At 47.0% G+C, this 17,919-nt stretch overlaps 1 protein-coding gene across 1 annotated transcript; it reads left to right on the top strand.

The window, feature by feature from the left end:
* The first annotated feature begins 779 nt into the window (after window positions 1-779).
* Window positions 780-16,721, top strand: rusc1 (RUN and SH3 domain containing 1). The gene is made up of 11 exons (XM_061818789.1): window positions 780-906; window positions 2,612-5,798; window positions 10,647-10,769; window positions 10,859-10,935; window positions 11,067-11,241; window positions 12,357-12,462; window positions 12,550-12,596; window positions 12,720-13,165; window positions 13,231-13,466; window positions 13,542-13,703; window positions 14,526-16,721. The coding sequence occupies exons 2-11, from the start codon at window positions 2,738-2,740 to the stop codon at window positions 14,689-14,691; spliced, it is 4,599 nt and encodes a 1,532-aa protein (XP_061674773.1). The 5' UTR covers window positions 780-906; window positions 2,612-2,737; the 3' UTR covers window positions 14,692-16,721.
* The last annotated feature ends 1,198 nt before the right edge of the window (window positions 16,722-17,919 follow it).

The raw sequence follows: 17,919 nt of genomic DNA on the forward strand, positions 1-17,919 counted from the left end.
ACTGCCCTCATGTCTTCCCTCACCACATCCATAAACCTTCTCTTTGGTCTTCCTCTCGCTCTTTTGCCTGGGAGCTCCATCCTCAGCATCCTTCTACCAATATACTCACTCTCTCGCCTCTGAACATGTCCAAACCATCGAAGTCTGCTCTCTCGAATCTTGTCTCCAAAACATCCAGCTTTGGCTGTCCCTCTAATGAGCTCATTTCTAATCCTATCCAACCTGCTCACTCCGAGCGAGAACCTCAACATCTTCATTTCTGCCACCTCCAGTTCACCTTCCTGTTGTTAGTCTTACTACAACATAACGTATGTTTTTGCAATGGAGAAAACCTGCGCAAGCCAAAATTCAAACCTCTCAGTGTGCTGCCTTAATTGTCAGTGTTGCTGGGAACTGTAAATTGTTGCTTCCCACATCCATTTGTTATCATTATAAAGAAGAAGAACACCCACACAAGCGCTGGGCGAACCTGCAAACTCCCTCAGAATCTCCTCTGTGAGGCACACGCCGTTACCACTTTCCAGCGTGCTGGCCGAATATCAACCTGCCCCTTCAAATTAAAGTAGCTTGTAGCAATGAAGTTCTGATGAAAGCCAGTAGGAGTGTTAGAAAGTAATAACGTCAACATGCAGCCCAAAGAGGTGTGGTCAGCGTGCGGCTATGGCGGTGCGGGTGCCTGGTCTCAATGGACTGCTACACCCTTGCGGGAGTCACGTGACACACCGGGCGAGATGGTGGCCACGTGACCGACGCCCCCCTCCACCCCTCCCTCTCATCTTTCGATCGTAGCACTCCGCGGAGTCTCGACGCTCGCGAGAGGACCGGGAGTCTGTCGCTTTTCACGTCCGCTAGGGAGGCGATCCGACACGGGCTGAAACCAACGGGATGGACGCCTTCTCCCTGATGGTGAGCACTCAAAGATGTCATGTTCATTTTTGCCTCGTTTGTCGACTGGTGCGTCTAAAGTGCCAGGATGGTCGTCCGGGCGGTGAATCCTCCTCCTCTCACGAATCACATCTACCCCTTTAAAGCGATCGTTAAAATACATATATATATCAGGTAAATACCATGGCATTATGTAGAGCGTACTGTAAATAAAAGCACAATTATAGGGGATAGGCCTTCATATAAGGGCGATGCGGATGGTGCCTCCCTTCCTCTCTCCGTTCCTCTCTCCTCCTCCCAGTCTCCATCATGTGTATGGGATCAATAGATGCAGGCTCAATAGAGTACACAGTCAGCAGAGTCCAATTACATGACATTACTTCCCATTTTTCGAAGGAGTTTGCTGTCTCTTTTTTTTTTTTGGGGGGGGGGGTGTCCTCGGCATGCCAATCAACAATGAGACGTGTGTGTGTGTGTGTGTGTGATTTATATTCCGGTGACGTGAAAGGGCACAGTGCAGCACTGAGCAATAGCCTTCCTTCTCATGCAGCCTCACTGCTGGCTGCTGCCTGATTATTTCATGCTCCACTTAAAGCAGCCCTTCGTAGCTTTAAGGGACGCTCATGTGCTCCTCTTGTCTTGCTTTAAAAGAAAAAATATACATAATTGCATTCATGTTCATTATCATATGAGCTGAAGAGGGTGGATGCACAGATGGAGACAGGCAACACCAGCAGTGAGCGGGCCAAACAGCTGACGATAATGATGAGGATGATGATGATGATGATTAGCGTTGGAGCACAAATTGGATTGTAATTTTCATAAGGAGGATTGCTCTAAACTATTTATCGGCTACAGCATAAATAACATTTTCAAGACCTTGCATCCTTCCTTTATCCATCCGTTTTCCTTGCTGCTTATCCTCACGAGGGTCACGGGGAGTGCTGGAGCCTATCCCAGCTCTCAACGAACAGGAGGGGGGGGACACCCTGAACTGGTTGCCAGTCAATCACAGGGCACACGGAGACAAACAGCCACACTCACAATCACACCTAGGGGCAATTTAGAGTGTCCAATTACTGTTGCATGTTTTTGAGATGTGGGAGGAAACCAGAGTGCCCGGAGGAAACCCACGCAGGCACTGGGAGAACATGCAAACTCTACACAGGCGGGGCCGGGTTTGAACCCGGGACCACAGAACTGTGAGGCCAACGCTTTACCAGCTGCTCCGCTGTGCCGCCCCCTTTCTTTATTTCAGGAAAATTTTAGTTGTCCTTTAATTTAGTTGTTTTATTCTTCTTTACAAACTGTATATTTTATTTTATTTTTTATTTTTGTTTATTTTTTTATTATGCTATGTAATCCTGCAATACTTGTTTTTTTTTTGTTTTTTTTTTATCTTTTAGCTTTCTTGGGCACTTTTTAAATTCCAAAAACCTGCATGTTAAGTTCCATGAAGACTTTAAATTCTCCATTGATGTGGCCATTCATGGTTCTATGTGTACATTTGTATGATTGGCTGAGGACCAGTCCTGGGTGTACCCGGCCTGTCATATTTTATTTGTTTGCATGGCATGCTGGATCAAATACGCTTGGTGTGTGGCACACAACCTGTAGGTTGCTCACCCCTGCTCTAAATAATTGCTTTGTTTTCAAAGGACTAATGCAAAAACGTCATATAATGCACATTATCAAAATTCACCATAAGTCTGTTTTGATATTTCAGGGTCTTCAAAGCCAGTCCAAGATGTGACCATCACAGTGGATCATAATTCAACGTGGCCCAGCATCAGTTAAAAGCGCAACCAAAATATCTTACCAAAAAAAAAAAAAAAAAAATCCCATTATCAGAATGCAGTCCGCCAGCTGCTCCTCTCAGCCCGCCAAACCGCGACGTTTCGATATCAGCAGGCGGACCACAACCCACGCTGGACCAAAGTCTCGTATTGTCCAGAAGGAGGATAAGAACAAGAACACCATCACTTCATCCTCCCCCAGACAGGTGACTAAAGCTCCTGTCGCTCCCTCCAGGACCAGGCCGGCGGTGCCGCCTCGAGCACCCCTCAGTCAAAGCAGGTTTTCTGCACAGAAACACAACTCCATTCCCTTCAAATCAGCTAAGCCCAAACCCAAGAATGTCCGTACGGTGGCAGCGGCTACCAAAAGCGCACCTCCTCTTTCCCCAACTCCTTCCGTTCTCCCTCTTGACCCCAATTGCAACGAGCCGAGCCTGCCGTGCTTGTGCTGTGACGGCCGTTCGCCGCAGGACAACAACAGCATGTTCAACCATAATCACAACAACAACAACACTATTTCTCTCAGGCACCAACTACAGCTTCCTCCTCCGCCTCCGGTTGTGGCGCCCCAGAGGAAAGATGAGATGGGGGCCAAGGAGCAGCCTCGGGCTTCCTCTCAAGTGAAGCCGGAGCCTTCTCCCCAACTCGGCCAAGAGATGTTAGAAAAAGCAGATCTCGATGACAAGAAAGATATCAAATCTGAGGAAGAAGATGATGAGAGCAGCAGTGGGGACATTGATATTGATGACGAAGACGACGATGATGGCGACCACGATGACGAGGATGACGATGACACCCTGGTGCCTTCGTGCTGCGACTGCCCTCCCTCCCTGCTGGAGTTTTCACTTTCCTCCTCTACCTCATCCTCCTCCACTTCCATTAGCTCCTGCTCCGATCTGGAGTCGGACTGCGCCGATCAATACACTCCCCAACACCAAGAGTCTTTGTCGGTGTCAATCAAAGAGTCTTCTTCCCAATGTCAGCCGCCTGCACGTTCTCTCCCTTCCTTACCAATCAGACGCATTCCCTTCACTTTAACGTCACACACCCCCATTTCATCCCCAGATGAGGGCTATCCCTCAGCCTTGGACACCCCTTCTCCTGACTACTTGGGAGTCAAACATGATCCAGAAGTCGCCAAGATGGGATTACTTGACTTCCTGGAATCAGTCGGGGAATTTGGGAAAATGGAGCGTTTCAGTCAGTTGATCCAAGTGGCCCGTTGGGATTTGGAGGGCGAGCAGAATTGGGATGTCTTGAGGGATCGCTTGGACCATCTGGATCGCCTTGAGAAGGTCAACAGGGAGATTAAACTGGTTTACATAGCCAGACTCCAGGAGAAGGGGCTTGATCTAGGGGATCTGGATGAGGAGAACCTTACTGACATCATGGATGAAATCAGCAACGCCGACATGGGCTGGAAGCTCTACAAGAGCAGCGGGGTATTCATGGGAGAATCGCAGGAGTTTTCAGACGCCGGCGTGGACCTGACCGCTCCGTCAGACTGTGACGATCCGCTTGCTCCGGACTCCCTCACCCCTTCCCCCGCGGACCCACCACCTCGCCCCCCGAAGCCTCCGGCCCGTCACGCCAGCGTCAACTCCGACCTCCACACTTACATCAACATCAGCCGGGAGACCACCTCCATGGCTGTCTCCACTTCGCCCACGTTGTCAACTTTCACGCCCAACTCCTCCTCTCCCACATTCACCACCTTTCGGTGCGAGAAACCTTTGCCCCCATCTCCGCCATCCATCCCTCCCCTCCCCACCTCCAAACCTGTCCCGTACCTCACCCTTTACACCACCTCCTCTCCATCCATCCCCACCCCGACTCCTCCCATTCCTCCACCTCGGAGGCGACACCTGGCCAGGAAGGAGGCCCAACGCCTTGCCGCCCTACAAGCAGAACAGGAAAAGACTCCCCTCTCCTTACCGCCACCTACCACACGCCCACCACCTTTGCCTCCTCCACCAATTATCTCCTCCACCGTGTCCCCACCAGGTGTACCCCCACTACTGCCACCAGCACTGCCTCCTCCTCCTTCCTTCCACGCTCTAGATGTGGAGATCCGCAAGCTGTTGATGCTCGCAGGGCTGACCCAAGCTGAGCTCCTCAAACTGAGCCCAGAGCTTGGCGACTGTGTCGGGACGTTGGTGGAGGAAGATGGAGAGTTCAGAATACATGGCGAGGAGAAGGAATTTGATTCTGAATTAATGGATAAAGATCCATATAGCAACAGAGGCAGGTTGGCTGGCAAGGGAAGGCCAGCTATTCCCAGGGAGTGTAAAACAGAGGAGGGCAAAGAGGCCCAGAGAACCACCTCATTCTCAGAGATAGCTCGAAGACGGAAGAAGAGCAGCATTCCGACAACGGATGCTTATTACAGTACCACCTTAAGTCACACACAGGACTCTAAAGCAAAAATAAGCTTCGAGTCCCGCTTTTATCCATGTGAGGCGCTAGAGTCACCTCCCCCTCCTCCTCCACCTCGCCCATTACCACCAATCCCGCCAAGCGTGCCACCTCTTAAAGTCAGCACCCTCCTGGCTAACTCCACACGACCCGAGCGCTTCGATTGGCTGATAGCATTCACCCCTGACGCCGACGTTCCGTTGCAGCCCGCTCAGTTAAGAAAATCTCACGTGGAAATGGTGAAAAAGAGCTCCCCAGTTCCAAAGGTCACCAGTTTCAAAGAGCTGCGTTACCGCAGCAAGAACGGTGCCACTACGACGAAGGTGATCACCGACCCGGACCCCGACCCCTCGGTCATCACCCCGGACCCCGACATACTGTACAACTTGAAATGGAGACGGGCGAAGGAGGGCAGTGGAGGCAGCCAGTGGGAATATACTTCTCAGGCCCAGGCCCTGTTCATGCAGCCACCGCCAGCCCTCACCTCCATGGCGGCGCTGAAGGAGATGCTGCAGAGGGTGGACGAGGAGAGCGGACGAGGCGACAAGATGGGCTCCTCGCTCAGTGACAGCAGCCTGTGGATGACCGGCAAAGAGTGGGAGCCTGAAGACATGCTGAAGAGGGAGGACAAGCGGGAAGAAGAGGAGGCAGAGGTGCGAGGACAGGCCGATGGCGGGAGGACTCTTGAGTCCAGAACTGCTGGTGAGAAGCCATTTTTATCATATAATCTGAAATTTAAGGACTGTGTGTGTGCAATGGTGAAGGATAGGCAGATAGTGTGGGACCGACTACAGACCGCCTTCTTGCTTTACACACACAATTCTGAGATCACAAGTAGCGAGTATTTCAACACACAACAAATACCAATCAGGAGTTGGCCCAATACTTTTGGATAAACACTCAGTATAATAAAACAGTACAGAAGAGTCGTCAAGCACAATTAGAGTAATTGCGCACAACACCAGAGCAAGACGTGTCGTCAGCACTTTTGTATTACAGTTTTTAAGGACCTGGGTTCGAATCTCATCTTGAGCCTTCCTGGGCGGTGTTTGAATATTCTCGTATTTATGTCGGTGTTCAGTATTTCATCCAGACATACATTTTCTGAAGTGCTTGTCGTCGTAAGGTTGAGCTGGATCTTTGGTCCATCTGATTTACGGCGAGAGGTCAGATACACCTTGGACTCTGAGATGTCACGCTGTGGCGACCCCTAACGGGACGAGCCGAAAGAAGCTTACTTTTTGAGTCATATTCAAAAATATGGTTTATTTAGAATTTTCAGTTCATCAAACATCATGTTTTTGGTGTACTGGCGAGCACGCAAATTCCATACAGTGGGGCCTGAGCTGAGATTTTAACTCTAGATCTCTGAACTGGAAGGCAAGACCTGCTTACCACAATTTCACTTTTCTGCCTAGTGTGTCTTTACAAGGTCCTCATTTTATGACTCATTTTGAAACTGATGGAAAACTTCATTTTATGACCTAACCTAATAATATAGGAACATTGCAATGTAATTGAAAGGAACGGTTAAGGACACATTGGAGGGAACATGAGTGGTAAGATGGATGATGAGCATGAGTCACAGAATGGCATGATGCATAATGCTAAAAGTTAGTGAGGGACGACTGTGTGTGTGAAAGGGGGAAAGATGCTGGAGGTAATATGAGGACGTTGGATAGTCTCCAGTTCCTGGTTATCTCAGTGTGACATCATCACGGTCTCACTCAATTATTCATTGCCTCTGGAGTCCAAGACAAGGGAGAAGGTAGAAAGTCTTCTGGTAAAGTCACCAAATCTCTTTTACGTACCTTTAAAAATTATAATCTGTGTTTGCTGTCTGTGTTAGCGACTTTTAAAATCCATCCCTTATCGGAGGTTGATGTTTTCGTTTTCGATTCTCGCTTAGCTTGACAGATAGCTCGGATCGGATTACTTATCTCACGCGGCGCGGTCAGAAGGTAAAAGAAACAATACAGTTCCATCATTCTTACCACAATTAGTGCGTCATTTTAACTGAGACTAACCGGGTTTAAGGCTAGTTTGCAGCAAATAGGTGAGCTCAATTTTAACGTTTTTGGTGTGTACATCTTTAAGTTTTAGAGGGGCGGGGCTGAGAATCTCGACCAATTAATGACAACCTCGCCCTTGAAACAGGAAGTATCGCGTGTTTACTTTCAAGTAACCTGAGTCAAAACAAGCTACTTTGTTGTTAAACTATTTCTTGTTGTTACTTTCAGAACCACTTGTTATTGAGTACATTTACATGTTTAAATGGTGTTGTTATAAAACTGCGAGTGCCCATTAGGGACGTTTACTGTTAGTTGAGAGGGATTAGACTCGAGAACGTTGCAATCCTATCTGACGTCTGATCTTAGTTTGTGCTGTACCCGCTGGAGGAACTCGAAAAGAAGTAAGTACCACTACCTGTGCATGGAGGGAGAGAAGGACACCAGAAGTACTCACTAGAATGTGTGTGTGTTAGTGTATGTGCAACTGAGACCTGTAGCTTGTTTGTTGATTGACACATGAACTGGTTCGCCTGTAGGTTTCGTGTCATGCTTCGTCGTGTCCAAGCTGCTAAAATGCAAGTGTCCTGCTTTTCATGAATCACTGTGACTGTTGAAATGATGCGAAGACTGTCTTTTCTGCTGTGTTACACTCATAAGTGTGCATTTTTCTCTCAACAGACACTAACATTCTCTGCATCTCTCTCCTTCCCGTTTGTCTACCACATTTTCTTTTAACTTCTTCCTATGCAATCCCATTGTGGTGTCTCCATTGTTTGTCCACTCCGCTCCTGCATTTCTCCTGCATCTTTGCAATAAGTAGTTCCCTCCCCCTCACTCTCAATTACTCGGCCTCCCCAACCCTACTTTCTCCACGCTGGCCCTACTTCTCGTCACGAGAGTCACTTAAATATAAATTCCAGGCCGCAGGCCCACGTCGGCCGAGAGTCCTCAGACACGCAAGTTGGCCCTCAATGGGCTTATTCTGGCGCAGTCTTTAGTTCCAGGGATCATTTTGGCTCTCCCTCCCCTGGGAAGGAAGTAAATCAAAATATAAAAAATCAATTTCCTGTTGGTAGCACAATCCATGACAGTTTGAGCTCTCAGTGTAATTTGGACTCGTTGCACTGCAGTGACAAGGAGAATATTGCACACACGCCTGCTGCGGATGCTTCAGAATGCACCACCCCATATAAGAACATAGATGTCATGATGACGAATCCATGCGCTCCAAAAAAGCAAACAGACCCTCACGCTAACAACACCAGGACGTCTAAAGAGCTGCCCCCTCTGCCCACCTATTACCTACACCGCTCCAAGCACTGCCCACTGCACGGGGGCTCCCCTCCTCGCCTGTCCCCCATCGGAGCCCTTTCGCCTCCCCAACGCTCGGGAGCGCTGCCTCCCGGTGCGGTGGGCTCCGGCCTCAGCTCGCCCCTTTTCCCCCGCTCACACACTCTGCCCGCCCTCGCCGCCCCGCTCTACTACCCGCACCTGCACTCCACAATACCCCTCTGTGCTCCTCCTCTGCCCCCAAAACTCTACCAGGTTTCTCAGGAGCCACGCCTGGCCAGTAAGATCTTTGTTTCTCTTCTTCCATCATGTCTCTATTCTCCTTTTTCACTACTGTGTCGTGATTGCAATCAGAAATCAGTGTTAAAGAATATCAATGAGTCGTCCCATGTTACATTTCCTTTTTAAAGCTGCAAAAATCGTCTTCGGAGAGGTGACATCTGTTTCTGTCAGATCGATTGGGTTCCGCCACCACTCACTGTCCCTTTTCTGTCCATCTGTCCTCCGTGTGACTCGTCTGTTCTGTTCGACTCTGAAGTTGTTCCGGGGTTGTGTATTCAGAACACAGGCAACGCAAATGTTGTTAAATCAATGAAGCGCTCAGCTTTTTGCTCCATATTTCCACAACGTTCACGTTTACACATTACAGGACATTACTGCTTACAAAAAAAATTAGGGCCGTTCGGCTTTTGGGTGAAATTTTACCATGAACGTTAATTCGCTATAACCTCTAAAGGTGAACTTAATTTGACCTCTAACCTTTTGTTCAGTGTTTCAGTACTTTTCGTACAATTTGATGTTCTCTATCAGGAGCTGATTTTACAACAGGTGTTTGATTCATGAATCAACTAATAAATGTCCTGCTTTAATTAGAATTGAAATTTTAAGTGTACTCTTCATCATGCTGTTCACATTTTGACATCATGAGACCAATGCGACATCTAAAAATTGATCAGTAGTATCTTACCAGTGACCGCAGAGCTTAGAGTATCACTTTGTCATCAGCAGGTTCCAACAAAGAGACTGGAAGAGTCACAGAAATCTCTGGACCTGGACGTCTTTTCAAAGTATCAGTCGAACATCAAATTGTACAAAAAGTTCTGGAATATGAGGTATAGTGGGCCATGTGCATTCAAAAGTTAGAAGGTCAATTAAGTTCACCTATAAAAGATTATGGGATCTCTTAGGTTCATTGTGAAATTTTATCCAAAAGCACTATATACCTCCAACGTTTACTGAGGAGTGAATACAACAGTATGGATGCCTCTTTTTTTTCCCGATGTCTGTTTTCTGACGTTCTGCACAATTAACAGCAACGTGACCATCACCGTGCATCCTTTGCTTCCCAAACAACAACAACAACAAAAGCTAATTGTTCGACACGTTCCACCAAATAACAGCCATGACTGAAAATGTGAGTTTAGTGTCATTTAGAAGCACGTGTCTTAATTACACTCAATGCACCTTTGTTGCCCGCTGCTTAGTGCTCGACTCCGCTTATCCACAAACAATGATATTGATTAATCGCCTCATCAAATGCAACCAGTGGGGTGCCAGTTTCCTTTTCGCAAAATAATGCACACTCGTTAGACCTCTATTAGGAGGCAAGTCATTTACATGAATCACTTCGCTAACGTGGCGCTCTTTGAACGCTGACGATGGCGCCCAGTGAGCTTTTTAGCCGTATTGTTCCCTCCTGGCGTCTGTGCAGCTTTCAAGAGTTGTAATTTAGTTTGTAGAATAACGTCATGGTCCAAAGTGCACTACATTTAAATTTCCCAAAGGGGTTTTATTTTCAAACTCTTAAGGTTCCACTGTATTTTGCCACCAAACCCTTTAGTTGTTGCCTTACTGTCATTTAAATCCCTCTACAGTAGTTATGTTTAGTTAGTGTGAGTTTAGTTCCATACATTTTTTTGGATTCGTTATTCCCCTGTTTTATTTCTATCCGATCCTATTTTTGTGGAAACAGCTGTTAAAATCTTTTGTATACACTAATATAATACAAGAAGAAGCACATCATGGACAACGGTGCTATGCTATGACTCACTCCCTTTTCTAATCCTCTGTAGTACCATCTGCTTTTTTTTCCCTGACTTCCCTTCATCACTGCTCACATTTTTAGTTATGAAATTTCTCTCTGCCATAGCTTCTTATGGGCATGTTAATTATTTTGAGCTTTTATTCCTCAAAGTCATTCTTCCTTCCTTTCATTTATTTATTTATTTGTTCCTGCCGCCACCGCCAGCTGTCCGCAGCGTGTCGTTCGCCGGAGCCGCACAGAGAGGCGACGCGCTCTGGATGGGCGAGGATGTACCGCATCCGATGATGGGATACCGCCTGTCCTCTCTGCACCTACTGGAAAAGAGAGGTAGCGGTGTTCCACTTTTGCGTGCGTTTGGAATTTTGCAGTGTCACCTCTTTGTGTTTTGAAAGTGTACGCTGTTGCTTCCCTTCCAGCTCTCGTCAGTGCGGTCAGTGTGGCGGTTGAGGCCGTCTTGGCCCAGTTCAGTTCTTCCCGGACGGTAGTTCAGAAGGTTAGTCACTTTGCTGTTTTGCCTCTTTCAACAAAGTCAACTTTTCTGCGTGCGTTGGATTTCCCATATCTCCCGTGTGTGTTCTCCTCCCTTCTACTAAATCACTGTCCTCCTTCCCCTCCTGGCTCCAGGCGTTATCAGGAGACAGCACAGTAAATCCATCGCTGGGCCGTCAAGTGCTGCAGTGCCTCTGCCCCGCCCTCCACAGCCTGCTGACGGACGGTCTAAAACCCCACCAGAGTGACCTGATTGCAGGCAGGAGGCCAAATTCGGCCTGGAGTTTGGTCCTGGCTACAACGCGGCCAGGTGGGAGAATGCAGAACTTAAATACAAGTCAATTGTTTTGATTTAGGCCAGGGGTGCTCAATGCGTCGGTTGCGAGGCAGTTTCGGTCGATCACGACGGCGTGCCAAGAAAACAACAAAAAAAAGACATCAGCCGTATTTTTTTTAACTTTAGCTCACCGCACGTGCAAACAACGACAGTACAGGAAATCACGCTAGTCGGCGAGGTCCCTCCCTATTTTAAGCTCTCGCTTAAGAAATCCTAACGAACATGAGTACAACTTTTTCACAGTGTCATTTTTGAAGTGTGTTTGCCTCATTTGCCAGTGGAGTGAAATGTGGAGCGGTATTTTCAAACAGTTCATGGAAAATACGACAAACTAAAATCCAAATTGGCCGCACAGCAGTCACTTTTCACACAATATAGTTCAACAGCGAAAGCCGCCACCGGCCAGAGCATTGTTTCCGGGTTCGTCACATCGTCGTTAATAACTGGAAATCCTTCCAAGACGATCTTTTAAAAATAAGGTGGAAATACATTGTATTATCTTCAAAAAAATGCAGCTGTAAAGGTGCTGTAAAGCCATGGCTGATATGTGGAAGGACATCGGAGATTGGGTTTCTCTCTGCAGTTGAACGACTCCACTGACATGAGTGACACAGCCCAGGTGTGCATTTTCATGCGTATGGCGTTTAGTGATTATCAACATGAACTCAGATCCTTGCAAAAAATATTTAGTTAATTATGTTGTGTAATATTGGCTCATGTGGTTATACGAGGCACACAAACATACATTTACACATAAAGAATCCTCGATATACTTTAAAATAAATATGTTTTGCATTTTTGTAGTTCGTAGATCTTTGTGACTTGGTCATTCTATTTCATCATTGGTCATTCTAAAAAAAAATTAAAAATCGTCAATCGCGAGATGCTGAATGCTTGAGAAGTAGATCTTGGGGTAAAAAAGTCTGGGCACCCCTGTTTTATGCTGTGCAGTATCATCAGCTATCATTCTCATGATAAATGGCCTGAGATTTTCTCTTTTCTTTTTCACACACTCAAGAGCAATTCCGCTGTGTCGCTCCTTGTCTTCTGTCTTTTCTGGACTCGACCCATTTCTCCCAATCATTCAGGTCCTAAAACCCAAGCCCTTTTCAATCTTCAAGTTCGAGTTGGTGAACTTCCTCAGCTGAAACGGAGCAAACACCGCTTCAATGCCTTCGTCCTCGGATTACTCAAGTGTGTGTTTTTTTTTTTTTTTTTTTTAACTGACAGAAATGTTTTCTTTATTTAGAGCTATAATTCATTCTCCTTTTTTTTTTTTAGTTCAAAGCAGCTTGATTTCTGGGTCTCTCATCTTCAGTCTAGCAGTGGTAAGTGTAGTTGTAGGTATAGGTATGGTTATCTTCGTCGTGCAGATCGAGTGATGCGGCTGAACAGTCTTGCAGTGTTCGGGGTTCTGCAACTATTTTTCCACAGTTATTATTGATCCACAGATGTGTTGGACACATACTACCGTCCGTCCTCCTTCATGCGTCTGTCGCTGAGCAGCTGCCAGCCGCTGTTTGAGGAGTTGCTGCTCGTGCTGCAGCCTCTCAGCCTGCTCACCTTCAACCTCGACCTGCTCTTCCAGCACCACCACCTGGAGCCCCACAACCCCGCGCCACAGGCGCGCAGTTCCCGCGTTCAGGACGCGGGTCAGTCGACAAAGGCCACCCGGTCGGAAAAGAGAGGTGGCAGATACGTGGAAAGCCTCTCAGAGGTAGACTTTACGGGTCCCGGACATCAAGCAGCCGAAGAGGATGAAAGTAATAGTGATGCAGGGTGGTCACTCAGTCTGGACCACACAAGTCCCCAGCTCCGGTGGGTCCAGGAGCAGAGGATTGGGGAACTGCCTCCTCCGAACATAGAGGAGGACAGTCTCGCTCAGCAGGCCGGACAGGTACTCACTCGCTGACACGGTCATGTCGGACTATTCAGAGCTCACGTTTGTCTTCAAAATCGCAGGTCATCCAGCAGGGTTGGGGTGCTGTGATGCGGTGGGGAGGAAGATTGAGCCAGAACCTGGCCGAGCTCAACCTGGGGGAGACGAGGACCAGTCTGCAGGATCACCGGGCCCAGAGAGAGAACGACTTGGCCCCAGTTAGTTCTGTCGCCCAGGCGCCCTGGAGTCTGGGTCGCCTCTTTGGCTCTCCTTCTTCTAAAAGCCCCAATACTCCTGTGGCTCAAGCACCACTGAGCAAGTGAGTCCACTTTATTGTTCTGGGGGGGCTTCAACAGATAAGGCACCATCTCTGTGTGCATATGCAACTTTCCAGGCGTCCCTCGCAGTGGTTGGCTCCCGGTGTCACGGCGCTGACCCGAATGGTGAGCAGCACTTCGTTCCCAGTTTTAAGGAAGACCCCAGAACCAACGGAAGAGAGCCACACGGTGTCGGAACATGCGGCTCACACTCCAGAGACGACAGAAAAAACACACAGGTATGATTAAGAACGCGCATCTTGATGGGCAATTGGCCGTAGAATAGATTATCCATCCATCCATCCATCCATCCATCCATTTTCTTTGACTCTTGTCCTCATGAGGGTTGCCGGGAGTTCTGGAGCAGGCAGGAGGCAGGGTACACCCTGAACTTGTTGCCAGCCAATCGCAGGGCACATGGAGACCGACAGCCGCACTCACAATCAAACCTAGGGGCAAGTTAGAGTGTCCAATTAATGTTGCATTTTTTGGGTTGTGGGAGGAAACCAGAGTGCCCGGAGAAAACCCACGCAGGCATGGGGAGAACATGCAAACTCCACACAGGCGGGTCCGGGATTGAACCAGGGACCTCAGAACTGTGAGGCCAACACTTTTATAGAATAGATTATTTGTTTTGTATTTTTCCAATGTTTCCTGTGGGAAAAACATTTTGGATGTCAGTGCTAAAGTTGGTGAAAGATTGCAAACAAAGGTAAAATAATCCATAACAAATAAAATATAGCATAATCTAACCCGCCACTCTTTTTTGCTGAATACAATTAAAGGTCAAATAAGTAAGGCAATCCAATTTTTTAGAGTAAAATAACATCGCCAGCACATCAAATTGAAACCTGGACTTTATGTAAGCTTTTTAACTTTTACGACACAGGAGGTTTGTTTCCATAAAACTGCAAACCGTCGCAATGATTTAGCTCGACTCCACAAATGAAAAGTTGCCCCCCCCCTCCCCTCCCCTTCCAGCCTCAGCTTGTAATTTTATAGCTTCCAGTAATCGGGATGACATCATCGCCTGCATTTGTCCGCCTTTGCCCGCTCCTCAGGTCCGTGCGAACACTGTGCGACCACGCCGGCGGGGGCTCCCAGCTCAGCTTCCGCAAGGGCGAGGAGCTCGCGGTCTTGGGGGGGGTCGACCAAGACTGGATCCGCTGTCGCCAGGGAGACAGAGAGGGGCTGGTACCGATTGGCTACACCTCACTCATCATGTGACGCCGCAACGGCTGGACTCCAGGAACTAACTCAACATTCAAAAATAGATATATATTCTTGGGCAAATACTGAGAGGTTCTCGTGAGGTTCCTGTACTCTTAGAGTTCTATTTCACCGCAAAGCGAGTCAAATCGTGACTTTTGAATCAGATATCATGTTAAGCGCCCTTCCTGCAATGTCCGCTTTCCTCGGCAGCTGCTGATCTAATAGCGCTTCGTCACTCGCGGATCGGCGACCGCCACCCGGTCGACAGCACGGCGGCGGCGGCGGCAGCGGCCACTTTGGGAGTACTGACCCAGAACCTCTTGTTGCGTATGTGATCATGTAGTGATCTGTAGCTGTGCGTGTATGTGTTTTATTGCCCCCCCCCCCAGTTCATACGTGTTTGAGATTTTACTGCTGTATAAATATAGATATATATAAAACATATAAATACATATATAAATAATGCCTATATATATATAAAGTGAGACTGATATTGCATTAAACACAAAAGCGCAAATGCAACGCTGTTGCTACAGCGACGATAAAGGTGGTTCTCGAGTGGTCGTCATGCAAACAAAGAGGTGTACGTGTTTGAGATCCGATATCTTCCTTCCTGCGTGCGTCACTTATCGTCTCAAAGTCACATCAAAACGCATTTCCGCATTTCCTCAAATCGCGGCCTCCGGCCCAATCGGCGGCAGGCCTCAATGGATCGTCGTCGTTCAGCCATTTTCTCCAGCGCTTGTCCTCATTAGGGCCACGGGTGACTTGGAGCCCGTCAATCCTGGCTGAATTTGGGCGAGAGAGGCTTTTGGAATAGTTGCCAGCCATCCTCATCAACACAAAAAACAGCATTTTTTTCCAAGTTATCCAACAAATTGATGTGATTCAAAATCAGAAACTCTAACAATACGATTGTAAAGCAGCTACGCACAGCTTCCTTTTTCCTCATTGACAAGCGCAAAGGCCTCTTCCGCCAAATGCAGGACGAGTACTTTCTGCAGTTGAGCTTCCGGCTGCCCTTTGAGGAAATTCAATATGATTGTCACACAGTTATTAAGGCCAACTCATTTCCTACTTGTTCCATCTGGCATGGGCTCATTAATCTTTACTCTGTCACTATCTGAAGTGAATGCAGCAGGCTACCCCCCCCCCCCACTGGTTTGTTGGCTTAAGCATCCACTTTTAACCCGTGAAGCTGCCATTGTCAGGCGTCCCCGTCATCAATATTAGCTACAGTGGTCATGCGAGTAGAAAGTGCTCATGATGTGGTGGCGGTGAATTTTGTTCATACACAGCACTTTGCTTTGCCTGTTTCCATTTTAGTAATTCTTTTCATTTTTGGAGCTTGGCGAGGTACGAAATGTGGTTAATACGCAATGTACAGTAGAGCTGTTTACTTAGCTAGAAAGTCATCGGTTGCCTCCTGTGCAGGGAGCAATCGTTTCATTTCAGGTTTAAAAAATAAATCAATAAAAAGAGATGGAGTGAAATGTTTTATTTATATCTCGTACTGATCCAATCAGGGAACACTTTTGTTTTGGTGGCAAATGGCAGTGTAGCAGTATTGTCACCATGGCAACAGTAGCATTAAGTGAGACCGGTGCTCCTAACTGACGACTCATCTTGCCGCCGTCAAATGGGCAACTTGGCAAGAAATAAAGGTGTCTAGCTCGACGGATTCTCATTTTTGGGGCATTATCCCAACGTAAGGTCATGACCGCCAATGCATTCGTTTGCACGATATTTATTTATTGGATGTACTGTTTGTTGCGCTTTCTGAGTGGTATTGCTGGGTTCTGAAAGGTGTGAGGCCTCGTGGCAGGGAAAGCTCATCCTGGACTTTTCACTTGAGCAAGTGGGAGTGTAACAACGGGTAGTAGTTGGTAGCTTCCTCCTCCTCTTTGTCGTCTCTGGTGTCATGTAGCCTGTAGAGCTGCCCTGTGGCCAGTTATTATGATTGCTGCATAATGGTGTCCCCGTCACTGTACACTTCCTGCATGTGCTTGTTTGTAAATACACCAAATAAAACCAGTGTCAGTATGAACCAGATTTGTTGGTCTGTTTTTTTTTTTGTTGTTTTTTTTTTACCCCAAAGTCCACATGACCCCCCCCCCCCAAAAAAAAGGAAAAATGTAGCTGGATTTATCACTACAAATGCACTGTATATACAATAACGGTGTTTGGGACCGTCTACAAATTACATGTTCCAGGATTACAAATGTGTAAAAGATCATAATATCAAATTAAGGACGGTTGTTGTTTATTCTGTTTGGTGTTCTGGTTGGGAATGTGAGTCCACTGCTGACTGTCGGCCAAACTTTGCTGTTGTCTTGCATTATCGAGAATCTGAGTCCAACTAATTGGCAAAAGTATTCACTAAAAATCTCTAAAAAATAATTTTGAATGGTCTAGTTGTGAGCAACGGGAGTCCACTACTTATTACAAGTCAAAATTTCCGGATATCTTCCATTTGGATGCAATCAAGTGTCAAAAATATTCCACAAAATTCCAAAAATGTCACCAATATTCACCAGAAAACTCAATAAAAACCTTTTTTTCCTCGTTCTTATTGCTGTGGTGGGGGGCAATGAGAAGCCACTACTTACTACAGGTAAAATTTTGGAGATATTTAGCATTTTTGGTTGAACTCTGAGCAATTAATTATTAAAAATATTCTCCCAAGAATAAAAATAAATGAAAATCATCACAAATTTACATCAAAAATCAATAAAAGCGCTTTTTGTCTTTTTGACTGCTGTAGTAGTTGTTAATGAAAGTCCACTACTTACTACAGGGCAATTTTAAATAGTGTACCTTTTAACGCCTCATGTGAACAAAGACTGGTAAGTACGTAATGATACCTCACTTGTATACATGACAGTTTTATTCAACATTCATTATTATGGGAGAGGCTTTGAAAGCACAAAACCTAAAAAAAAAAAAAAGAAAAAGAAAAAAACGTCTCCCGCCAATACTTGGGTTGACATTTGCGCGCATGCGCAGACCCTCTGCGTCGACCATTTCCACCAACAACGTTTTGGAAATATTTGCCTCCGCGGGCATTCGGTCGATGCTTTCGAGGACGAGAGGACGCCTTTGCAAAACACGACGCCCTCTGAAATGTCCTCGCGATGCTTCTGCGCTATAAATAGCGGCCACGGTTGTTACTGAAGGGCGGAAGAGGAGAAACGATTCCCCAGAGTAATCCGCAGCCCTCCCCCGCACCTTGCAACTATGATT

Source organism: Syngnathoides biaculeatus, chromosome 5 (genome assembly GCF_019802595.1).
Source record: "Syngnathoides biaculeatus isolate LvHL_M chromosome 5, ASM1980259v1, whole genome shotgun sequence".
NCBI classification, from domain to species: domain Eukaryota; kingdom Metazoa; phylum Chordata; class Actinopteri; order Syngnathiformes; family Syngnathidae; genus Syngnathoides; species Syngnathoides biaculeatus.